This window comes from Apus apus, chromosome 1 (assembly GCF_020740795.1).
Source record: "Apus apus isolate bApuApu2 chromosome 1, bApuApu2.pri.cur, whole genome shotgun sequence".
Classification (NCBI taxonomy): domain Eukaryota; kingdom Metazoa; phylum Chordata; class Aves; order Apodiformes; family Apodidae; genus Apus; species Apus apus.
In genome coordinates, this window is record NC_067282.1 from 170886509 (window position 1) to 170913375 (window position 26867).

A 26867-nucleotide genomic window follows, 5' to 3' on the forward strand; every position below is an offset into this window, starting at 1 on the left:
TTTTGTACATGACCTCAGAAAAAAGTTCTCAGTAATGTTACAATCCAAGTACTTTCAACATCAAGTAACATCTATAACTTCTTTCACTAAATTTAGGGTCAAGTACTGATTGCACCTAGTGACATACTGTGTATATGTCACAGACAATTCTAAAACATTGTCTTTTAAAGCTCCCAAACCTTAAAATGCCAGAAAAAAAACCAAACAATAAAAAACAGGAAATACGTTACTTAAGAGTTCCATCTTTCAAACAGCTTAAATAAAATAATCCTGCCTTCATCCTCCTCACTGAATTACTCAATCATCAAAACAAATGCATGACCTGCATCTCCTGATTGCGCTAATTCAGGTAGAAACCACTTTGACTCAATAGGCTCTGTGCTTTGATATCAGGACAAAGCTATATGTCAAGTTGAGTAATTCCTTCACTACAGATCATCACTGTGTGCTTTGGAAAAAGTCTTCATAGTTTGAAATCAGTACACCATTAAAGTTTGAACAGTCCTTGGCAATGCCAACTTTTAATAGCAGCACAATTTGCCACAAGGACTAGAGACTACTAAACACAGCTGAATCTTTCCTTAACATCAAGTCAGTTTCTTAACTGCCTCAGTTTAGAGAGCTTTTACTGACAATTTTTTGCCAATCTAAGTTGAATACTTTGTGTGTGAACAGACAATGTAAGGGACAATTATATAAAAGCAGTGTGTTTTTTTTCACAAAACTCTCCTCTAAAAGAATCAGAACTGTCATATATTTGTGACAGACATTTTAGTTCAGACACATCTTCCATCATCCCTGAAAACAGCAGTCCTCATTATTTTAGGTAAAAGGGTGGTAAATGCCAGAATTTGTTTGGAGTTCTCACTGCTTCTAAAAAAAAAAAAAAGTATCTCTCCATATTTTACCCTTTCTAGAAACACTCAAATCTACTCCTGCTACTTAAAATACATGTTAAAATAAACCTGAATATTGATAGATCCTCTTAAGAGAGTCATGCCAACTCAGTCCATATTTAGTGTTTAAGGAGAGCTTACCATAGTACTTGGTTTCACTAGAATAAAAATACTAGTAAAAATACATTTTGTATTAATGATCAAAAACGTAGAAATCATAAGTTTTCTGCTCAACAGATTAAAGTATTTTAATCTCTGCAGTGCCTGTAGATTAAGCAGTAGTGCAAAACTGAAACAGAATAGTTGGCTGTCAGTTCTTAAGAAAAGCTTTTTTCAGTAAAAAGTATTTTAAAACAAATCCAGAATGGGAACAGTTGCCAAGACATGAGAGCTGACTTTAAAGGAAGTTTTCACTATATTATTGCCACATTCAATCTATGAATACTGCTGCTGGCTACAATCTACTTTACTGAATTGCTCATTTCAGAGCTGATACCTCAGACAAACACCTGCAAATATTAAGAGAAACTGCCTTTCTTGCTGGTCTCCTGTTTCCTAAATATCACCATCAACTAGAGCAAGACTCAGGTAAGAAACAACCTACAAACACAGCTTGTTTCAAAACAAAGAATGTGCTGCATGCCTGTGTGTATGAAGAAAGAATAAAAGTTCACCTTTACTCCTAGGAAGACTCTGAAAATAACTGTATGGAACAGATGAAGGAACAAGTAAATGAGCCCAAATGAGAAGTGATGCAGCCACACCAAGAAACAGAATAAAATTTAGACCACCACTATCAGCAAGAAAATAATACTTCATTTTATGTCCCCAGTTCCACAGACAGACAAGAAATTTGGGCAGAAAAGACCTGGGTGGTGTTTCATACCCCTAACTGGGGGTGGAGTGGGGGTGTGCCATCAGAAGTACCAAGTACCAGTCACCAAAAACTCCAGACAATAATTCCAACTGCTACACCCACCCAGGAACTGGTCTTCACCCCCAAATTCTACCTCCTACATTAGTCTAAATGGAGCATACTCAGTACAAGAGCAAACTTAAGCAAGAGCACATTAAGCTGCTAGGTTGCTTACAAAATCACTTTTCATTATCTTTATTTGTGGAAAGCTAAAACAATTATTACAATAAAGTACCCTCTGTTCCAGGTTTTTTCTATCAGTGTAAGGAAATGTTTTATAGCAACAGAAGTTGCACACACACTCTTTTACATTATATTACAAAGCATATTATATTTCAATGAAGAAACAGCTGTCTGTGTTCCATTAGGAAAAAATGTCTCAGAAGAATGCATTGTAAAAATTAGGTAATACTACATTCCCTGCACAGTCTCCATTATAGGCTAGTGTTTATAAGCAGGAAAAAGAAAACAACCTCAACACACCAAGACTGCTTTCATCAGCAGTTGCAAAACATCACCAGGAGAAACTTTAGATTTCACAAACCTACCAGCATTGGATAGAGAATACATTGACTTGCAAGGGAATCAGAATAGGCTTCTGTAATAACCCTTGTTCGTTCTTCTGTGCTCCCTCTCAAATATTTTAGCTCCTTATGTTTTGTAAGGTCAAAAACCCCCCACAATTTTAATAAATTAACACAATTGGAAAAAAAACCTAATGATACTCAGAAGCAGGGCGAACTCAACCTTGAAAACATGGCAGCACAAGCAGCTCAACATTAAACTAGGAAGCAATCTGCTTCCCTCAAACTCTAAAGTTGAAGATGGAAAGCAAACTCCTAAGTGTTATTAAAACACAAAGTTTAAAAATGGGAATCTGCGATTAAATATTAAATCTGCCATCACTCTGCCAAGGGGCCCAGTCTGGATAGAAAAACTCCTGTGATCTTGTACAAGCAGGAAGGGTACCTCTGTCTTCATTGAAGAGCTTCCAATATAAAAATACCTGATTGTAACTTCTTCCACACAGGCTTCAGTTACAAAGCATTAATAATATACTATAATAGCATGAGCAATTTACAGCATCCACGAGTAACATTCAAACACAGCGCACTGACAGAAGTCTTAATAGACTCAATAATGAGACCAAAGACATTAACAAAGATAAAGATCACACAGGGATTTTTCATATTTAGAACTAAGGTTCTGCTGTGCCTCTGTCCTTTCAACCATTCAGCACACATTGGTCTATCACTGCTTACTGCACCAAGAGCAGAACTGCTGAACAATGATCTATACAAAACCTGAACACAGCAGTAAAACTCTGAAAATAGGTGCCCTAGGGTATTCCTAGGGAGAAAAAAGAGCTCACTCCATGCAGGACATACAGAGGTAGCTGCTAGCACATCTCTTGCCACAACAAAGATGAACTTTCAGAGAGGAAACATGAGCCAACTTACCAAAAGTATTCATATTAGCTAAAAAGAAGGAAAACTGTGTACCTAGTATAGAAGTTTGCAGACCTCAAAACCAATGCAAGACATAACACCACTTGACTGGAAATTAATAAAACTAGGCAATATTCAGTATCTCCATTTTCACTCGGCTGGACTAAAACTTAAGTGTTGGCTAACCTCCCATTTCATCTACCATACCAGTTTGATAGCATAAACTTGGAAGTTCAAGTAAAACTTATCTGAAGGCAACAACTGGACTACCAGAGCCACACATCACCATTATCCTTCTACATATGCCTTGCCATTGGCTCCTTTAACCATCTGAAGAATTTGCTTAAACTAAGACTTCTAATATTGTTATCATAACTGTTTCTTAATTAAAACAGATTACACGTATTAAAGAGTTACACCATCAGCTTATGGATTAAGCTGATGAATCTTCTAGAAGTGCTGTGTGTACTTCTGAGCCAGGTGGATCTAGAGAAGAGAGAAAACCTATCGTGGCAAGAAACTCATCTGCTATACAGGAACAGCATAAAAAAAGACGCTGGAAAGAAATAACAAGTTATTCTTACTGAGATCTCAAACCCTGGGGACAAGATCTTACTACACTATCGGCTACTTCTTAATACAAAACTCTAGTATGTAAATCACTACATAATAGTACAAAGCTAGGTGCTTAAAACGATAAAACGATGTTTACAAAACAAGACCTTAACTCTCCTTCCTCAAACCATTTATCTCATAATTAAGGAAGCAGAGGTGAACATATATATATATATAGCAATCTGATACCAAAGTATCTGTAAGAAGCTCAGTACATTCCCATCTCCCAATAGCAAAGAACATTACATATTAATTCAGGTATCCCTTCCCTTAGAGAAGGGACATGCAGACCCTTTGACCCTCAAATCTCCAGGACAACTTCTCCCTAGGGCTGCTACCATCAGGTAGTTTCCCTCCACAGTTTGCTCTCCCTCCAAAGAAATTACTTCAATAGCCTGCATCCTAGCAGAATAGAACAAATCTGGATTTCACATTCCTTTGTTTTTTCCCCCCTACTTCACTGTACTCAATCTGAACATTTTTGTTATTAGTTCATAAGCATCACCTTTAGCTGAAGGTCAAGAGAAAAAATCCACAGTATTTAAAGTTATAAATAAATAAAAATGCAACAGACACTGCATTGTTCCGCTCTAAAAGTCCACAGAGACATTAGTGCTCAACGCAAACAAGCTAAAAACAAAAAGTCTACAGCATTTCTGCAGAGAGTACCACCTTTGACTCAAGTCAAATCTAACAGACACTGGTCATAATACACCTGGATCACCAAGTCAGACTGTGCATATGCACCTACCTATTCTGAATGTGCTCTCAGGAGCACTAAAGTGTCTGGTATTTCTGGTTTTCATCGAGAAATGAAAAACTACTAGCTCAAAGGACATTGTACATACAGTACAGCAGTCTGGCTCTCAGATGTTTTCAACTCTCAATTTTTTTCTGAGTTTGTCAAAATGCATGTGCTCACTATTTTATATAAAACATAAAGTAACAAAACAAATACATCCTTTAGATATAGCTCAGATTTCCCACTTCCCACAGTGATTTACGAACACTTTTATCCAAGGCTGCTTTTGCATAAGCAGTATTACACATGCTTACAGATAGGAGAAACAAAATTCAAAAATAAGTAGTGAGACTAGTTCCTTCTCCAAAGGGAAACCTGCATCTCTAATCTCATTTTCTCAGCTAAGCAAAATCTCCCCAGGGCAGCATATGACAACAACAAACAAACCAAAACCACCAAAACACAAGCAAACAAAAAGAAAACACCACACAAATCCCACCACACAAAAAGACCCAACAAAACAAGCCAAAAAACACCACTCAAAAAAACTGGCACCTTTTCAGCTTTTTCCTTGTAATACACTATGCCTCTCACCTCCAGAAACTTCCTTGGATCATACATCAGCAGCAAACCAATTCAGAAATGGACTAGGATAAACTAGACATCATACACACCTCTTCTCTCAAGATGCCACCACGGAATTTCATAAATCATTGTATCTTATTTACAATGAAACAGGAAAGTATTCCCAAGGAATTTGCAAGAATGAGAAACAGCACAAGCAAGACTGCCAGAATGGCCCTTCCCCAATAATTTGGTTTGATTGTGAATACATAGCAAGATGGTATTGAAGGGACAGATAATTAACTTGAGTAGCTTTGACACACAGCCAATTAAGAATTGCCAAAAGCTAAGCAATATAAGAAAGTCAGACAGTCAAAGGCTTCTTCAATAAGCAATGAGATGTAACTGACCTTCAAAGAAATATTTTTTTGTGGAGAAAAGGAAAATTAAGAACTAGTTGTAGCCTTAAAATCTAGTCTGGAAAAACACTACATTTATCCAACTCATCCCAACAGTCGTTTCATGCTAGAGTTTTGTTCAGCTGACTGCCTAGCAAGGACAGGCTGATGTCACGTTATCCAAGATGCCATGACTCCAAGTATAAAACTTTTTTGTTCTTTTTTTTTTAATAAAGAAAAGGTTAAGGGGATGTGACCTGAATATAAACCCTGCATTAAGACTTAAGTAAAGGCAGTACGAAGCCAGTCTTAGTATGTGCATAAAACAAGTACTTTCTAACAAGGTATCCTCCAACTTTTCATTAAGAAAATGTCCTAGGAATTAAGTCTACAATCCCTCATTTATTAACAGATCTATTTCTTACTTATCTAGCATAGCATCATTACAATTCAATGCATCTTGTAGACTACTTAGTAAGTTGTAATGCCATTTAATTCAATGTTAGACCTCTCTTCTTTAGCCCCTGCATCTTCTTCTGCCCACATTAAACAGCCTCCTACATCAATTAAGTCTGACACAAGAGTTCACTTAAAGCAGTTAAAGAAATTTAAGACTTGAAAAAGGCAGCTTTATTCAAGATACCTGTGTTACAATACAACCCTCAGTAAGCAGATAATGTGAGCCTTTCCTCTGCAAAAATAATTTATCTCTGCAAAACACCACACATAACAACATACCTCCTCCACCACACAGCCCAACAGGCACACCATGTTTGCCTGTTTCACATTTAGCAGGCATTCATGCTTACTTGCTCCCCACCCTCTCACCTTCCAGAGGAGACTGTAAACACACAGCTGAATAGAGAAGCAGGACTGAATAGCATTGTGGGAAGTACAGCACAGGAGCAGGGAAAAGGTGACAATGATAAGGGTACTGGAGAAAAGGAGCCACCAAATCCAAAGTACAGCAGTTTGGGCCCATAATATTTTTCCTAATTACAAACAGTACCTCTTGGTGAAGACAGATTTCTTATTCATGCCATAGTATGCTCAAGCAACCTAAATATATGTCATTCAGTCTTTCATCTCCATTACCTACGTTTGTCTTAAATATCTCCAGCTGGGCTGAGGAGGTTACTGAATGAACAGACTTCTGTAGACACTTAAAGTTTCTAGGGGAGAATGCTAGCAATATCTCCAACTAGAGATGCATGAACCCAAAGCCTTGATACATCTGATCAAAAAAATCTAGAAGTACTGATACAACATCAAAGCAGTGCCTTACCTGAACAGTCAGCTGTACCAAGAGGCCACACCTGCATGATGTCAAAGCATAGAGTTGGTTTTGCTGCTCCAAATTTTCCAGGGACAGCACACTGTCATTAACTGCAAAGCCTCTGTCTTACCAGTTTCATTCTAGTCAATGGGGTTTTTTATATATTTCCAGTATGACTCATCATCAGACATTATAAACTGAAGCAAAACTTCTACACAGAAGGAACCTATATGAGATCAGCTTTAAGTTATGCAATGGTTCTTTGATCTATCCTTGCATCCATCAGTATGCTTCTTTCAATCATTAACACTACCCCTTTTCCTAGTGTTTCTAAATCAGAACTCTTCAGTGGACAGAAGCCATCAGGTTACTTTGACTGGTGGCAGTTACACCATGTCCCCTTTTATTATAATCACAACAAAGGCATTGCCACTCCTCCCACTCTAGACCTACCAGTAACAGTAGGACCTAAAAAAGGAAGTGTGAGGACAAAGATACTACTACTGAGGTTCTTAGCAACCATGCAAGTCCCCTGAAAAATCACTTTCTTCTATATACCTTGATTCTTCAAATATACCTTGATTTTACAGTCCCTTAGCCAGTCAAACTTACTCTCCTCAACCTACCACAGGTCACAACAGACAACTAATTTTAACAGAGAACACAAATACCCACAAGACCTTTAAAGGTTTAATCAAGCCATAAATTGCTACATGGGCATAGAAGTCAGAATATCACTTGTAAAGCACAAGCAACATTACTAGCCACACAACACAGAAACTCTCAAAATCTTCTGATTTTGCTTCCTCTCTTTACTACCTTCTAGAAGTATTTCTTATCCAAAATTCATTTTCTTCGATTGAAGCCAACATTGTCGAGAAGACAAGACTGTTCTGACAAGGTGATCTTAGAAGGCAAGTTGATTTGTAATACTTACCTGTGAAATACCACAGCACTTTAATAGTAATTTGCTAGCCTGTAAGTATAACAGTTGTCTCCTCCTGTTTTATGCAGCAAGCCTAACTTCTTAACAATTAAATTCACTGCATAAAATTCCAGACAAGTTTTAAAGCCTTAGACATTTAGAAGTCGAGAACAAAGGAGTCAATGGAATAGAATTAAGCTCTTAGAATTGTGATTTGCATAAGCTTCCACTTGCAATATACAGAGCTGCTAAGTCTCCCTGAATTAACATTTCAAAAACACAAGTTGTAGCAAATGCAGTAAGGAATATCCACCTAGCAGTTGTTTTGTAACAAGTATCATAAAAAGACTAAAATTACTAGCAAGAGATGTTACTTTCAAAAGCCTCTCCTCAAGAGAATGTAACAAATTAAACAAGACCTACCTGAAAGTTTCAAGACTACTTTTTTTTGCTACATCAATCACTCCCCAGGCAAAGTACAGGAGCAGAAACAGTGACACTAACTTAAATGCAACCTATTTCAGATAACCTTAAACAGCACCGGTAACAGGGCCTTCATCTTTCAGAAAGTAAAGCAGACCTGAAAGCAAAATCTGCTGTTATCTTTATCTTTACATGAACAATAACTTCAGAACTAACACCCCAGAGCAACTACTTGACATGCTTAAAGTAACATCACACAACAAACCCGAAGTTAGAAGGTCTACCCAGCTCTTCAGGATTTGAAGAACCCTAGCAAGTAGACAAAAGTCAATTCTATAATTTTCCTAACAAACTACTAGGTTGGCTTGACAACAAGTTGATACAATTCCAAGGTATTTCGAAGGTAGGTGCAAACAAAACACAATTTACAGCAAAAGCCACATGAAGTTTCCAGCACCCGGCGCAACTGATCCTTCTTTTCACGTACAACACTGTCAGAAAACAAGCACAATATGCACTTATGCATTAGCTTAGTTTCATTGCAATGGTTTAACATGCTTTAGGAAAAGCCCCATAGATACGTACCTGAATTTTAGACGGCTAAATGCATAAAGTCTTACCTCAACTGACCATGTGTAGGTTAGACACAGAAGAATTTCCCCAATTCTGATTTATCTGAATATTTTATGCCACACGTGTGAAAAAACTAAAGCACTCCAAGGCAATTTTAGAGCTCTGAGGAAGAAGCCATTTGAAAACTATGCATGATATAAGTGATAAGCCTCTTCTGACTTTTTCTGCTTACCACTTCTCATCTATATTTTTTTACCTGGCCTAAATTGAACTCAAACACCTAGTTTTAAGACTCCTCCATTATACACACCTCCTCTGTTCTCAAATTACAGCCTGACAAATACTGCAAGCACTGATATTTGGCAAGCACTTGCCAATAAATATTCTTCAATGTCAAACAACTTAATTTTGATTGAAATTCATTTTAGGTAATGAACAGTTAAGACAAACAACATTAAGCTCACAGTACATCATTCACATCAAAGTTAAAATAAAAAGGCACCCAAATACATAAACAACTGCCTTTTCTGTTTTCTTACAGTAACTATGATTATGAAGATGGTATAGTGCAATCCACTGCATCCTAATACTTTTTATGATAACAGTTTGAAGTTTACAATAACTGAGTTTTTCACAATCAAATCACTCAGCCAAGAGAATCTTACCTACAGCCATCTAAGAGACGGAAAAAACTTAGTATCCAATCAAGATGTTTCTTGAGATGCACTATTTTTAATAAAAATTAATCAGTTCTGCTTCTATAAAGAAAAGAGAACACGCCCACACAAGCTTAAGAGCCAAAGGACTCACTCAGATGACGCCGAAGCTTAGAGAAGATCTAACAGACAACAGGTTTCTTTCTCTTCCCAATAGCAGCCAGTCTTTATTAGCCTGTCTTGTCTGTTCTTGCCTGTTCTACAGACCTACCATATTTTTACTGCAGATGCCCTTCTGAGAAGTAAAAATTTATTGAGCACGTGCTGAGCACATGGTCAAGGTAATTCCTTGCTCATTCCCACATTACTTAAAAGAAGCAGACTACTCGCCTTCCTATCAAAGGAGCTAGCCACAAAACCTGATGTTCACTTCCTTCAAGGGGCCCTGTTCCCATTTTGTTATTTTGCAAAGCCTGGGGCTGTGAGGAAGGAGGACATATGAAATTCGAGTGCCAGAACAATTCTTCAGGAAATCCACTTTCAGGGATCCACTGAAAAGAAAACAAATAGGAACCAGCCAAGAATTGGCTTAATTGAACTAACAAGAGACACTGGGCTACCAGATCTTTGGCTTGGCAGTCTAACCTAAGCAAACGGGCAGGAGAGAACTATTCTCTATCAGTTCCAGCTGGGTTAACTTTTTAACAGCAGTATATCCAACACAGTGATCCCACATGCTCTACAGGAAAGTTCACACATTCAGAATGAAGTTTTCTTCCAAGACAAAAAGTTCAGAGTGGATTTATTTTCACAGTATTATTCCTGTTTGCATAGGTGAGACATTCAGCTTTATCTATCAGCATGGCAGGTGAGTTTTAACTCAGCTGCTTTATTTCCCACTCAGAACATTTATCTCAGTAGGTTGACAGACCTTTTCCTCTATTAAAAATCGTCAGATTTCAAGACTAGAAAAAAAAAATCTAATACATGTTAGTAGAATTACACAGTTAATCAGTACATAAGAAAGCTTCTTCTATATGTCTGTAGCAGTTATGGCCAGCAGCTAAGCACAGAATACGAGTATGAATAGTCCCCAAGAGTCACACTACACTGTATCTAATTTTAGCCCACCTGAGTATGTCCACCGACATCCCAAAAAACCAAGACTGAACAGTAGTTAAGAGCCACGTGGACAGCAATGAAACCACCACAAATGCTTAAGTCCTTGCTGCTATGGAACTCTGAATTCTTTACACCCCTCCCCGCTAAGAGCGCAAAGCAAAATTAAGAACTATTCTGCTACCATGTCAGGAATAACGTTCCAGAGGGAGGGAAAAACAACCAAGCCATCCCACACTGCTATTTCTGTCCTGTAACATCTAGCAAATCCTGATCTAACAGTGGGATCACTCCTTACAAGGCACTGTAGACATGCCCACATGTACATAAATCCTTTACTATCTATACAAAGAAATATATGCACACGCATACACCCCATGCATCCTCCCCATCATTTCAAGAACATGCAAGTCCCCAAGGGCCTCCTGATGTTCTCACATCCCAAAACTCCAAAACTAGCTTTTTGCACAATTTTTCTTTGCTCCTGAGGAGAAATTAAAACAGCAATGGCACAATCTTTCTCTTTGATGTTAGAATCTCCATTGCCCATTTCAGAGCAGCCAGGAATTGAATTAGCATGGATCACCACCCTTAGGTGGTACACTTCCATTTCTGTATGCTTTGTAAAGAGAAAATGGTAGTTTCTAACTCAATTCCAAGAAGTTACTTTTTACATATGAAAGAAGTTCCCAAGTAACTCAAGATTAAATAATTTAAAAAAAGCTCTGAAATTCTAACTAAAGCTCAACAGCATTTCACATATACTCTCAATTAAATTTAGAAAGAAGTAATTATTAGAGAACAATAAACAATAGGTCCAGCATTCACTGCACAAAGTTTGTTGCAGTGTGCAACACCACCTCAACCCAGCATCCTTTTCAAACCTCAGTACTCATAAATGAACACAACCTGCTTTACTATTGAACAACTACAGTCAAATTTTAGCCTGCAGGAATCCCAGGTATCTAAAGGGGCATTATTAACTTCTATGAGACCAGCCTAATTGACCATGGTCAATTCTCTATTGACCATGCATCTGCTATACTGAACAAAACACATTATTGCTTTGTGAAGAAAACATGCCAGGAAACAAGGCAACAACGTATTAAAGCCAGGATTTGAGCTGATCCTCACATGTCTTGAAAGCAGCTTACAGAAGCTTGCAAGGCATATACTTTTCTCTGAGCTCCATCCTATACAGAAAGATTATATACAAAGGTGGAATCCAGAACTGCTCAGCAAAAGATGTCTGGGAACACAGATGTAAAATAACAGTTTTGTATCTAGTTGCAGAAAGAAACTGCTCTTACCCTTCACCTAATACTTACTGTTGGCTCCCACATCCTCAGCTACTCCAGAACCTCTCATTCTCAGGTATGTGAATCCCAGTATCAGAAAGAACAAGCATGCAGCAGTTAATAGGAACATGGACAGGTAATGTGCACTGAAGCCTCCAGTGGTGGATACCTCCTCTCTTTTGAACTGTTGGAGAAGCTCCTCCTCGGGCTCTGAGAGATTCTTCTTGTAGGTGTTTTTCAGGTAGGTATGATTTGAACCCGTATGATTGGAGTGGTTGAGCCTAAGGGAGGAGGTGGTTCCACCCGGGGGAAGGCTATTGGTAGCTGAATAGATCCTGGATTCAACATTATAGCTACCAGCAGCACCGCTGAAAACATGATTATTGGTCGCTTTCCTAATGGTGCCCGGGGGGTCAGTGATTTTACTGCTGTCCACGTCCGTGAGCGGCGGCGGCAGCAACAACACGGCAGGGGGTTTCTTAGGTAGGCCAATGCGGTACCTGGGGCTGGGGGGACCGGAGTCCAGGTTTTCACATCCTCCTCCTCCTCCCCCCGCCGCCGCCGCCTCCTCCTCCAGACTTCTGCCCCTGTCTAGACTCCCGGCAGCAGCCGCCTCCGCCGCCCTGTCATTCGTTACGACTACACCCGCACCGCAGCCTCCGCCAGCCCTCTCTTGGCCCGGCTCCATCACGCCAGCGCCGGCTGCAGCGCATTTGGTCGTTATGAATGGAGCAGGAGACTTGCTGAGGCTCCGTCTGGGCCGGCGAGCAGCAGACTCCTCCTTCGGTACCTGCTGCTTGGCCCGAGCCCCCGTCGCCGCCTCCTCCTCCTCCGAGTCAGAGTACTCGTCCCTACCGCCCCCGTAGGAGAGAAGCCGGTTCCCGTTCACCGTCCGGTTCTTCCACCGCTGCTGCTCGCTCTCCTCCTCCTCCTCCTCTTCGTCCTCCTCCTCCCCGCCCTCCTCGTCGCCGTCCTCGGGCTCCCGCACACCCTGCGGAGCCGCCGCCGGTCTCCGGGCCGCCGCCGCCCCCCACCAGGCGCTGGGCTTCCTCCGGGCCGCCTCCTCCGGGGGGGAGCTGCTGCTCACGCCGCCGGCGCCGTGGGGGGCGGCGGCCCTCAGACCGCGGAAGAGGGGCGAAGCCCGCTCCCGCCGGCCGCCGGCGCCGGCCTGGCTCCGGGGACTGGCTTCCACATCCGACTCATCCGAGCTGAAGCCCAGCAGCACTTTGCCGCCCCCGGCAGAGGGTGCTGCGCGGCCCCGGCCGCTCCCGCCGCCGGCCCCGGGAAGGCAGGGGTGCTCGGCGCCGGCCAGCCGCGCGCCCACGCCGGGGACCGCCCGCCCGGGGCCGCCGCCGCCTCCGCCCGGCGCCGCGCCGGCCGCCGTGTTGTTGTTGTTGCTGTTCCGGGTCTTGTTGGCGCCGCCGCGGGCCCCAGCCCGCTCCTCCTCGCGCAGCTTCTTCAGCTTCTTCAGGTAGACGGGCCGGGTGCTCTCGGTCACCGGCCCGGGGGAGAAGCCGAAGCGCCTCAGCTCCGAGAACAGCTCCTCGTCCGTCAGCTGCGCGGCCGCCGCCATTTTCCGCCCCGCCGCCGCGGCGCTTCCGACCCACGCGCCGCGCCGCGCTCCCCGCCGGAACTGACGCGTGCGCACTCGGCTGCGGCCCGGGCCCGCCCGCGCGCCGCCCGCGCGCCGGGGCCTCGCGGGGGGGGGGCGGGGCGGGGCGGGGGGAGCGGCGCCGGCAGCCCCTCCCCCACCCTGCCGCGCGGGAGCGGCCGGCGCGAGGCGGGGGGGGGCGGCCGGCGCGAGGCGGGAGCGGCCCCGGGGCGGACCCCGGGGCGGCGGGAGCGGCCCCGGGCCGGACCCCCGGGCGGCGGGAGCGCTGCTGTGGCCGGGGGCGGATCCCCGCCCCCCCCCGCCGGGCGCGGAGGCCGGAGCGGCAGGTGCGGGCGCGCGGGGCGGCGGGGCCGCGGCCGCCGCCTCTGGAGCTGCAGCCGGAGCCGCGCGCTGCGAGCAGGCGGTGACGCGGGTTGTTGGCTGCACGGCTGGTGGTGCTGAGGGGGTGAACTGCCCTGCCCGAGAGGTGTCGGCCCGAACACCAAGCGGCCTTTTCCGCCCCTTGCAGGTTATCGGTGTCCCCCGAGGACGGCTGCAGGCGCCCCGGGAGCCCCTGAGCGCCCCTTCCCGCCCTGCGCGGCGGGAGCTGCCCTCCCGAGCTCCGGGACTTCCGTGAGGAGACAGATGAACGCGGCGGGGTGAATGAATGAACGAATGAATGAACGCTCTCGGAAGCTGCCTCCTCACTCTCAGCGGCTCAGCACCACCTTCGTTGCGTTTGCAGCTGCCTGGGTATATTGCTCTTTCCGTTGGGAAAATGCAGTCTTTCAAATACGTGCCAGCTGAAACTGCCTGCCTGACGCTGTACGGAAACGTGTGCCTGTCGAATCATTGTGCCAATATGAAGACGTGTCATACTGGCACTTCTCAGAGTGTGTGTGTTGGCCGCAGAACCTTGTGTAGGCTTTAAAATTTCCTTTTATCTCTTCATTCCAAAAGACAAAACCCTAAGATTACCTACTGCTTATCCCATCATAAAATGCAGGAGGATGTTCCATTTTGACCTGACTCCGACTGGCCTTGTCACACCATGTGCAGAAGTGGTCCAGAAACAAGATCCAACTTCAGGAACAGTTGTACATTTCTCCCTCAAAAGTCTGCTGCCATGAGGATCGTGTGGATGCTCCCTGCTAATGCCTGAGCTGAGGCTGCTAATCTTGTTATTGAGGAACATTTGCAGAGCTGGAGCTAAAGTAGATGCGAGGCAGCTACATGCTGAAGATCAAGCTCAGTTTAGAGGGCTGCAAGGGTGACTTGAAGCTGTCTTTCATGATGATGAGGATGGTGATGATGCATGGTGGTGATTAATTCCAATACCCCACCCTCCATTTCTGACTGACCACACCTAGGAACACAGAACTCACCTAGTTCATCTAGCCTCCTTTAACACCACTCTTCTGGGGCTGAGAAGGTTCAAGGGTCTGTGTGACTGGTGAGCTATACATGGATCCACTGTGCCCAGCCTCCTCCTTGTTCCTCTGGCAGAGGAACAACTTCACATGCAGCAGTACTGTGCGTTGGAGTAATGCACAGAACTCCAGCTGTAAAGATTACACTCAACATGAACTCTGTTATGCATTAAACCACTAATGTAAATGCACCTGCTCTGACCTGTCTCCCAATCTGTAGCAGCTAACTGATATCCCAAGTGCCAAGAGAAATGCTTCCGACATTCCACTCCTCCTCGGTGAGAAGCAACCCACACCTTCCACCAGCCCTTTGGGATACATGTTTGAATATGCCTCCCTGTGTTCAGTGTTAACCTCCAGCTGCCTGTGTCGCTGGCCAAACCAAGAGCAGTCAGTTCCAGACTAGATCCCGTTCTGAAAAGCACCCTTCTGGCTAACACCCACTCAGACACCTTCCTTGTATGAGAAGAATGCATGCTGTCCTACAAGAGGTGAAGATCCTGTCATCTTACCAGTGCAATTCATATGTTCTGTCTGGTTATTACAAATAGGACATGAGTTAGTTTATAGAGCTGTTTACATAGCAGCAGGAGGGCAGTAAATACTATACATTGTTAACAATTGAATCATCTCCTGCAAAACTACTGCATGAAAATACACAGAACAGCTGACTGAAAAGTCTGCATATTCCAAGTCATGCTTTAAAATCTGTGTGCCAAAATATTATGAAATGTTTCAAAAATACATCATCTGATTGATACTGAAGTTGGGATACTTTCACCAATCCAAAATCACCACATTTCTTTAATAGTATACATTAGTATCAATAATATCAACACCTCGTTAGTATCAATAACTCCATGTTGTAAATTTTGAGTAGATACTGAAAGTATCTACTTAATGGTAGATGGTAAATTTTAAGGTAATTTTAAAGATAAATGCTGAGTGCAGAGATTGTGGAGACTGTTCATCAGGAAAAAACTGGCTGTTGTTTTTTCTGTGTAACACATTTTGGTTTATATTTTCCCTCTCATCCTTAAGGGACTGGTGTCCTCAGGAAGCTGGCAGTTCTCCCACTGGTTGAAAAGGTGGTCTTCTGAAATTTAGCAATCACATTTCTGTTGAGCTCATTGGGCTGGGATTTGAAGTTCTATCATAATACTTCTTTTACCTTGATGTCCTGATTCCAAGTTTGTGTAGCATTTTTGTAGGTTCTTAAAAGCTATGAATGGCAGTTGCCTTTCCAGGGTTCACACATCTCTTACTGCAACTTCCTCTAGCAGCTATTGCAACCCGGTCTCTGTACAACTCACTGTTGCATACCTGAAGCATTTAGAAATAATGAGTCACATCTAAAAGAAATGCGACCTTCTTGTAAAACTTGCAACATTGTAAATGCTGGTGTCTTTCTATTTACCTTTTAATTATTGAGACTTAAAGTATGCTCTAATCACATTCACATTCTCTGAGACATGTGATGTTAATGCATGTGAATCAGTTAGTGAACAGTAGGAATGTATTTTTCCTTTTCTCTTTAATGAAAGTGGAGATTCTCACACAATCACAGAGTTCCAGGAACTAGTAGTTACTCTTAAGACAGTGTCTATAGGAAGAAATCACTGTTCACTAGGAAAACAAACCATAATGATCTATTTTTAAACATATTTACTCTGGTTTATCCAGTTGTTTCAAATACTATGTGATGAACATGAAATAACTTTTTGCTTATAAAACTGCACTGGACTTTTTACTAGGAAAACTAATTTTTAAATGTTACAGTTGCTGCCATCATGATAGTTATTTGTGAACTGACTCACTTGCACTTCCCTCTTTTAAGTTCTTATTTCTCCTCCTTACAGCTTCCATGCAAGTTTTTGTAATGAGTGAATCCATCTTTATTAAAGTTAACAGTGGTGTAACGATACTAATATGTACCATTTGTTTATACGTACCACTGATCATGCCATTCTGCATGTGAGCCTGTGTGTTTTGCTGATACCCTTTTCTTTCCCGAGGACCTCCTATTAGTGTTCAAAAGGCCATCTCTTATGGCATCTCTTATGGCTTTGCATTGCTGCTTATTTGTGGGTAAGATGTGGGTGCCCACAAAGCATCTCATTCTCACACTTCCCATGTGGTCTTAGACTGTTTGCATATTGCAGCGGTGTGAGCACAGCATGCTGGATACCCTTACATGCTGCAGTTCTTGCCAAAGTAGTTCCACTCCCAAAAAGTGTGTGATGACCGGCTATGACTGTGTAGTTCTTGTCACTAAAAGTGAACCCTCTTAGCTCATAAATCAGAGACTTCACAGGACAACAGAATCCTTTCCTGCAGTTAATACTTTGCCTTTTATGTAACCTATATTGATCCATAGAATATCAGGTTCTCAGTTGGGTGTTCATCACTGGTCAGGTCATGTAATTCCTAGCTCATTTTATTATGTCTGTATTCTTGAGCACTGGGGATTTTAATGGGACTGTTGGAGGCGTTACTGCTGACTCTGTGTGTTGAAAATATAGCCACAAAGCAGAACTCCTGATGCTTAAGACTGGCTTAAAAAAAAATAATATTTATTTTAAAAGGACAGTTTGTTTACCTATGAGTCTTTCACTAAAATTTGCCTTATGTGTTCAGTTCTTTTCTCAGAAACCAGAATTACTTGGTATATTTATTTTAAAACCTGAACCCAAGCTGTCCAACTCCCCAGGAGCTGAGCTTGAAGAAGAATGCCAGCTATCAAAAGACAAGAGATTTCATGACAAAGTGTGACAAATAAATAATAAGAAAAAAAACTAATAGGAAAAAAAAAACCCAATGATAGATATAAGGGCTTTAGGAACAAAACTAAGAACTAATAGTGGCTCAAAGCTGTTGTTTATTACGGTAGTCCATTTTTACTTTCCAGCCTCTTGGGAAGCTAGCAGAAACATTGTAGTTACAGAGAGGCAGATGTAAGAAATCATGAATGGAGATGAATGGTTGAGAGGCCCCATCCTGAAGGTATTCACACAGAGTGGATAAATCTCATAAGTAGGACAGTATCAAAATGTCACTCAGCTGTTGGACCTTAAAACCTTCTTCCTCTGTTCTGTCTCAGAGTAATTGTTGCTAGAATACTACTCTGATAGTTCTAAGTGGGTGACAAATCAGTGGTGGTATTTATTCTCTAAAGTATTGTAGTAGATTACTTCTGGAGTCTTCTCTAGGTCTGAAGAATGATAAAAAACAGAGATGCATCCTTAATTGCAGGAGAATACTGGGAAGGGATCCCATATGTCTGAAATCCACAAACTCTGAAAATGTGGAGATTCCTCTTTTCCTGCATTCCTGTACCTTTCTTACTTAAGGAAATACCTGTGAGCACCATGCAGAGTGTAGATATGGTGAATAAACTTGATTAGATTTTTTTGTGTGATGTTCTAAACAGCCTTTAATATGGGTGTAGATGTGGCACACTAGCCTAGGACCTTGGTAGCGTTTGGCAGCAGTGTGAAGAGCAGTGCAGACACAGCCACAAAGAGCTCACTCTTTACAATTGCATCTCTGACTTTCATCCAAGGCTAATGTCTTGAAAACTTATCTTAATTTCATTCATCGAGTAGTGCTTAAAAGAAGAGATGTCGTTCATGGAACTGAAAAAAGAAGTTTACATTTTCATTTAAGGCTAATTGTGTAATGCATTTCTTTTGCCACAAAGCTCTAAGTTCAGTTTATTCAATGAATAAGCAGAGTATAAATACATACAACAAAATAATCAAATCAAAGAAGTTCAGAATATGCTCAGCATCCTGCTTTCCATCCATGTAATTTGGCTTCAGCAAAGCACTAAATTCAGTGTGTTACAAACAATGATTGGTATTATTGTCTGTACTTTTCTAGCACTTGGAGACCTGACCCAGTTTCATGGTTTCTCTGGTACCTGGCACTGTGCAAACACAAGAGGAGATATTCCCTGTCTCTTGAGTACAGACTTGCTTCCGTTACCTCCCACCTGAACTACAGGCAAAAATACATAAATAGGAAGCCAACAGCCCTTAGAAAATTCCATGTTCCTATGGAAAGCACTTGGACATCTCAGCAGCAAAGACTGCCACAGCATCTGTCTCTTAGTTTCTTAACTGAGTATTGAATCGATTCTCCTGTTACTAGTGCCCAGTGGTGTGGACCTGGTATATTTAAAAGATCTCCTTAAGCTGTGTAATTTCCGCTGTCAATGCCTCCACTCACATAGAAAATTTCTTCCACAGAGGAAGGAAGAAATTCTCTAAGAACCACTCACAGGCAATGGCAACAAAGTCCCACTGGCCTTATGGGCTACCATTTTCCTACTCAAAGTACATGTTGCATTTCTACAACTTTGTTTCCTCTTGTAAAATCAAGTACATTTAGAGAGTGTTAACAACAAGCATTTTTTGGCCTATCCATGGAGATGTTATCCTCATTTCCATCCAAAAGCATCTTGGTCCTACCTGAACCAAAGCTTCTGTGTCACACATCATGGGAGTCCCTAACATGCAACACACATTCTGGCTGTCTTAACACATGTAGATGTTACCATTGTACTCAGTTCCCCTCTGCAAGAATGATGCCTTGAAAGTTTTCCTTCCTCACTGCTTAGCTGTCCTCCCCAAACTGTGCTGCTAATGGCTTCTGCCCCATTGCTTCAACTTCTACTCTGACAGCAAGCCCAACAGTGTACTACAGTCTTCCTTCAAAAATGCTGGACTCAGTATGTCTGGTCACCCAACAGGGAGCATGGATGGTGCGTGGCAGAAGTGAGCAGATTTCCCCATTTTGAAAGGTGTGTAAGATGTCTGCCTGCTGCTCAGGAAAAGGTAGCTAGAACCCCAGTTCACATTCTCCCCCTGCTACTCCTCTTTGGTTGACCCAAATGTAAGCAAAGGAAGCTGTTCTTCAGAGCCGGGTTGCTTTGTTGACACTGCTGAGCATCTTGGAGAATGGAAATAGGGATGCCAAGAAACTGATTATAATGTCCTCCAGCTACAAGACCTTTTGTTGTTAACTCTGCATGATCATTACAGGCCAGAGATCTGCCTCTCCTCTTCTATCAGACTTAATATGAAGGCCAGATCCTTCATATCTGGGTTGTACCATGAAATATCCTGTCCAAAGATGTTATTTATTTTCTCAGACCAGGGACTCATCTGACAAGCCACTCTTGGTTACTGTATCTGGCCTGAAAAATACAGCCTTCACCTTGCTGAATGTGCATTATAACTGCAGTCCCTTTACAGTAAATTGTTGGACCAGCTCCAATACTTCTGGGAAATCTTCACAGCAGCAACACCCCAGTCCTCTCCCTGCATAGCCAGACAAAAGCAATGCTTTCTGCCAGCTCCCCAGCTCATCTCTCCATGCCTCTCTGGTGAGTTAGGCTAGAGTAGAGCACCTCCCTTTTCTTGTGGAAAAGAAACATAAAAAGGTGAAAAAACCCCCACATAGAAATGAATCAGGGAGACACAGTAGAAATAGGAAAAAGAGTATAAAAAATAAGAAAGGTAAAAGGAATAGAAAAAAGCAGAGAGAACAACATAAAGTAGAAATAGCAAAGTACAGAACAAATTCAAAGCCAAATACCTAAATGATTGCTTTGTACCACATGAGGCTTCAGAGCTGTTCTTGTGATGCATCCCAGAGGAAATGTTTGGAGGAGCTCTTTGTGCATATGGGATGAGGTAGAGAAGGGCAAAGAAGGTGTTTTTCTGCTATTCATCCACACTCCATAGGGAGGAATAGGTGGAGGAGTGAACTTTCCTCTCATCCTCACTGTGACATCATCTGGAGTGCATGCAGTTGTGCTCTAGAAGTCTATGGAAAAGGAAAAGAGTATTTGCAAAGCTGAACAATGGGAGGCCTGTAGCACATGGGTAATGTGTCCTCTGAGCAACAGAATTGAGGCTTCTCTAACTTGCCACTTTCTGTCATCTACTGACACAAGTCTCACCTGGCTAAACTTAGTACTCATGAAAACTTTCTGGGAGAAAATAAACACGGCAGGAAAAATAAAATATTACCTAATATAACAGTGTGCTGAACAAAACATCCTCCCCTGCAAAGAACCTGTGCGAAAAAAAGCATCCAAATATGTGGCTAATGTACTAGTCGAGGGTTTTCATCCAGTTGTGATCTTTAAAAAAATCTTAAATCAAACATGCTCTGCAGTGTTAGCAGAATAAAGAACCCAAATGACTCACCTGAGGTCATAAAGAAGACTGTGGCAGAGCTGTAAACTGAGTTAATGTCATGACAGCAATCAAATAGGAAATTAAGATCTTTGCTCTTGGCTCTACCACTGACTTGCTGTGTGGCAAATCACTTCCTCTTCAGGTGACTCAGTGTCTCCCACAGGCAAATAGAAATAATGATTCATGTTTGTAAAAATCCTTTAAGAATGATGATGGAAAATGTTATAGAAGAGTGAAGTAGGAAATCCATTCCAGTGGTCTCTCCAGCCCATCCTTCCTCCACTTCTTGCTGGATTTTTTTCAGAATATCTTTGTTACTATGAATGGTATTTTGTAAGAGATAATAAAGCTGTAAATTATATAGCAAAAGCATGTTAATGAATTAGATGCCAGAAGACTTCTATTAGTCTGCTGCCATCCCCAGGTTCTTCTCCTCAGGGCTGTTCTCTATCCATTCTCCCCCCAGCCTGAGATTGCACTGACCCAGGTGCAGGGCCTTTCACTTGGCCTTGTTGAACTTCATGAGGCTGGCATTGTCCCACCTCTCAAGCCTGTCAAGGTCCCTCTGGATGGCCTCCCTTCCCTCTTGGGTGTCAACCACACCACACAGCTTGGTATTGTCAGAAAACCTGCTGAGGATACACTCAATCCCACTGCCCATGTCTCCAACAAAGAAGTTAAACAGCACTGGTCCCAGTATTGACACCTGAGGAGCACCACTCATCACTTGATTCCACTTGGACACTGAACCACTGACCACAACTCTCTGGGTGCAGCCATCCAGCCAATTACTTATCCACTGAGTTGTCCAGCTTGTGACTAAGTAATTTAAAAATTCATCATAATATAAACAGAAACAAGGTGGGCATGTACTATTAGACCCTTAGAGGTGTGCTGAAACACACACAGAACTGAATGAGGACATGCTAGGTCATAGAAGGAAGATTATCATTTTAACACGAACAACCTAGCTCACAGCAGAAACAAGAAGACATATAGCAGTTGAGGTGAGGCACTATAAAAGGACAAAAAGGGGTACAGGCCTTACTTTGTGGGTTGGTACCCAGGGAAAATGAATTAACTCTGCTACAAGCTTCAAGAAGTAAAATGGGGAAGATAGACAAACTAAAGTTTTCAAATGAGCCTTTTATTGTATTCATAAGTGTTCAGGATATGGCCAGTTTTTAGAACTGCTAATCATCCACAAATCTAAATGACATTAATTGGAAAACTGTCAAGTAAGATATAGGATGAAAACTTTTCCAACTAAGATCTATAATAGTTATTATTAATTACTTGAATGGAAGTTTTCAATATCACACATGCACAATTGCAGCCTAGTGTACACCTGCTATTTGTTATAACCATATGAAAATCTACAGCAAATTAGCCAGCTGTATCTTGTATTGACCAAGATGGTACCTTGCAATTAGTGCTTAAATCTACATTTTACATATGCAACTGAGCATACATAATCTAGAAATGATGTTTCAGTTTTATTTATAAAGTGTTTTAAACCCTTTGGCATTGAGAATATTGTTTAATCTCAGCAAAAACAATATCCAATAAGTCTTAAACATAATTTTATTTTTGCTGTTACCCAGGCAGTTTTTCTTGCTCCTTTATCCTAAGCTCAACAACAACTCCATGCCCATTCTTCAACACATCTGGACATATTTTGGTGATCTGAAAGAATATAAATATATGTATGATGTTGAATTGTTTCATGAAAACAGTGTTGTTTCTATTCCTTCTATATATTTTGCATGATCCCATGACATTTATTTTATATCACTGCCTTGTCATTTGGTTTAACTTTCTTCTATAGCATATCGTTGCTTTCCGTGGCTTTTTTATTGACTCTCTGGAGGATTTCCTATTTAAATTATCATTGACTGAAGCCATGCTTTAGGACTTCTTGCTCCTTGTTCCTTCCCCTAGGAAGCATTTTACTATGCGTAGTTGAGCATTTTAAATAGAATTTTACATCACTCATATTGACATTGTGTTGGCTGTAGAAGTTATCTCATTCATTCTGCTAACTATGGAAGTCTGGGCCCTTTTAAATCTATCTGCAGTTGTCATTAGGATTTTCCGAAGATCTCATGCCAGATGAAAGTCTCTAAATGCATGTTATAGATAATGTATACATTTTAGTGCTTGCACTATCCATCTGTTGCTCTCAGAACTTTCAACTTTTCCATAATATCACATTATTTCTTTTCCTTTTGACATGGGGTAATGCTGCAGTGCTGTAACTTATGTAATGAATGGATTGCTAAGGATACATACAAATTCCAGATACTCCATCACTCCCTTCTCTGAATCTCTTCCTTCAATGGGTTTCTGCTGGATTTATTTTTCTTAGCATACCCACTCTATTTGGCTTGTTGGGTACTCACTGTGGGGTACTCAGTCTACATGAACTGTGCAGCTCATGCATGTGCTTTGTGTAAAGGCAAATATCAACCTGTTAACAAACATACTACAAGGTTGCTGTTCTCATTCCCCTTCAGGTGCCTGTGTAGTTTGGAACCATTCTCTACAATCTACCGTGTGTTTAAAAATATTGCTGGGTCCTGGCTGTTGAGCAAAACTCCATCTCCAGGAATTAATATGACAAAGAGGAATCCCAGTGTTAAGCTCTCTAAGCAGCATAGTCCTTTTTTCTCTCGTGCAAACACCCACTGTCACTGCCTGCTGTAGACACAAACCTAAAAGTCCTCTGAAATGCCTACTGCTCTCAGTAAAAAAGCAGCACCAGCCTTCTGCAGAGATTCAGAATTCTCTCATTTTCTGAGAATACTCTATTTTAATTAGGTAATTTTCAGATGTGTCATGATGTAAACATGGAAGAACTTTGATGAAATCAGAAAGATTTGCAATTACTGTGTTTAATGACAGGCATGTCATATTCTCTTGCTGATTGGATCCTCTCGTAGTTTTTGAATTTGCCAACACTCGTCCTTCTACATTTGTTACTGCATTTCTTCTCTCTGCTTTCTTCCCTGCATGTCAAGGATTACAACCCTTGGCATTCAGTTCCGTTGCTACTTTACCCTTCATTACCAAAGAAACTGAAAAACCTTTGCCCTTAGTCCAGAGGTTTTGATTCTCTGTACCCACTCCCACACAAAACCCACCTCTTAATCTGCTCCATGCTGATGCAGCAGAAAGTCCACAAAGATTTTATTCCCTCATGTGCAAGGAATTAAGCTTAGCAAGTGTAATAAGCATTATCCTTTAGGGAAGAGGGGGAAAAAAAAAAAAAAAAAAAAAAAAAGTGGCACATGAATGGCCCAGTGAACAGAGAAATTAAAACTTCCATGGCAGAAAATAATTTGCTGGGGAAGAAATATTCCACAATTAGAGAATGTAAGAGGCCCTAATTATAAGTTCATTATTTTCATGGTATAGTTCTCTGTTGTTTCAAATCATCTCAGTGTGTTCATCTCTTTTTTTCACCTGGCTTTATCTGTAGCTCAGTATACTTCATCTGTTTCTAAAAGATGTTATGTTACACAGTGTCCCTTGTGTGGACACGTGTTGGTACACCTTTGCCTGCTTGCCACGTAAGCAGAACTGATATAGGTCCTACCTTCTTCTAACACGTGAATTTTGAATGGGACTCCTAAAAAGCACTTCTGCTGGCTTTCCCAGGTGTAAGCTCCCTTCTTTATGGCAGCAAAACTAAGGAATCCAAGGGGGTTTGGCTCCCCACAATATCATACTCCTGTCAACACCTAAAATGCAGGGTCCAGGCAGTCCCGGTCCCAACATGAACCGCGTGATGTTCTGTTGTGTCTCCTGATGCTGTTGGGAGAGCTGTGTGGTGTGGCAGTGCGGGGACCCAGGTCAGTGCCTCAGCAGCAGCTCTGCAGCCCTTCCAGGAAGATGGTGGCATCAATGGTACGTAATGAGACAGAAATTCTGTCCCTGTCAGGACAATGGCAGATTTACCACTGCCTTAATTTAGGTTAGGGTGGCATCCCATGTGCCTGACTCATATTGTACCAAAACATTGCACTGAGTATCAGGATCCCTGCCCTGCCCATCCTTGTTCTTCTGTCTCCTTGCCAGTTCCAGGGAGGGGTTGATCTGGGAGATGAATGGGGCCATGCTCCCCTTTCTTTAGCACTTTTCACAGTATTGTGTAGCTTCTCATATGGCATGTCTGGATCCAGCTCTGCATAGTGTACAAAGGCAGCAAGAGAATGCATTCAGATGGCTGTGCTTCAAAAATCACATGATTTTTGGATTATTTTGTTCTCCTGTGCAGTTTGATGCCAGAGGGAAACATATGGCCCAAAGTGATTTTTTCCCACTTTACAATTCTCATATTCTTTTCCATATGTGAGGCATTCTTTCATGCTATGGCATCTATAATCCCTCCCATGTCTCTTCTTCCCTACCACAGGACAGACAATACACATTTTATCTTCCCACTTCTAAGGCACTGTCACTCTGATGGTCTTTTCAGACATTCACTATGGTTTTCCAAGAATGTTCGTAAAAGATTCTGATGTGCTTTTTGATTATTGAGAAATTATAATGATATATTTAGTTTTAACTTTGATTCTGCTAGTGCTTTAAGCTTTCTTGTTAGGCAAATCACAGACCACTTGATCAGCTATCAGAGAAGCTTGCATGATCCCATAGTCACAGAATTTGAGCTTTTAATCTCCAGTGTATGATATCTGCATCAAAGGCTTTGTGGGCAGCCATATTCAGCAACAAATCATACAGCTCTCATACATTTAATTCCTTTTCAGTGAGCAATATTTGTCAAATCTGCCCACTGCCTCCTCCAATAGTTGTCAGTGTTAAACTCTCTGAAGCTGATGTTTCAGGTAAGTGACTTTCATAAAAGAGATTACTTCCTTTGGTATAGTACCAGAATAATAGTGTAAAGGATTCATGTCAGCTGTTGTTCATGTTCTCTGTCATTTCTAAGGTAGAAACTTAATTGCATCCACTCTTCTCTCCTTCCCTTTTTCACTTACTAAGATGCTCTAACTTTCTCTTTAAAACCACTGAAATCAGTGTTGCTTAGTGTAAAACAATGTCCACCGGAGTGGAAAAAATAAATCCCAGTACCTCCTGATAAAGTCAAAGGAGACTTGTTGCAACAGATGTAACCAACTGAGACTGCTGAAAAAGACCTAAAAGAGAGTTAGTTTATGCTGAAATGGGATAATGAACAATACTGGCAATCTTAGAGGTCCTGAGTCTAACGTAGACTGGATTACTGCAGTTTGCATCTTGTGACTGATTGAGTTTCTCTCTGATGAGATGCAACCTTGAACTAAAGTTTTCCCTGCATTTGGAGACATCTGGAGAATAGGTCTCTTTTGCATGTTACTCAATTAGATGCAATAATGCATTAGGACAGATCGCATTTCTGTCAGGAACAGGACACGTAGAGGATGGTCTCTTTTTTACCTTTCTACTGCTAACTACTTGCAATAAGATATTAAATATGCTTTGAAACCAATATTTATCTAATAGATTTGGTAGAAATAAATGAATAAGTTCACAGACCTTGTAATTGTATAGATGTTGTTTCCAGAGGAAACCATGCTAAAAAATAACATTCTCAGTGGTGTGGCCTTGGCTGGAATCCTGCCAACAGCACTTACCAATGTATCTCTAAAAAGAGTATTGCAGAGGTAGCAGGTAACTAGAGAACGGGAAAAAGAATGACCAAGAACATGGAAAAGATCTGATACAGACAGAAAGAAGGGATGTGCACTATAGGGAAGAGGCAAGCAGCTTAAGTCATGATAAT

The 26867-nt window shown here is 41.7% G+C and overlaps 1 protein-coding gene across 2 annotated transcripts in view; it reads right to left on the reverse strand.

The window, feature by feature from the left end:
• LEMD3 (LEM domain containing 3) overlaps positions 1 to 13464 on the reverse strand; it is a 52080-nt gene extending 38616 nt beyond the window's left edge. For both annotated transcript variants that reach the window (XR_007889268.1, XM_051617114.1), the window contains exon 1: positions 11880 to 13464. Coding sequence is in view for 1 of the 2 variants with exons in the window: in XM_051617114.1 (XP_051473074.1) it covers positions 11880 to 13422 (1543 nt within the window). In the remaining variant the exon portion in view is untranslated. The remainder of the gene's footprint in view (positions 1 to 11879) is intronic.
• Between the last annotated feature and the right edge of the window lie 13403 nt (positions 13465 to 26867).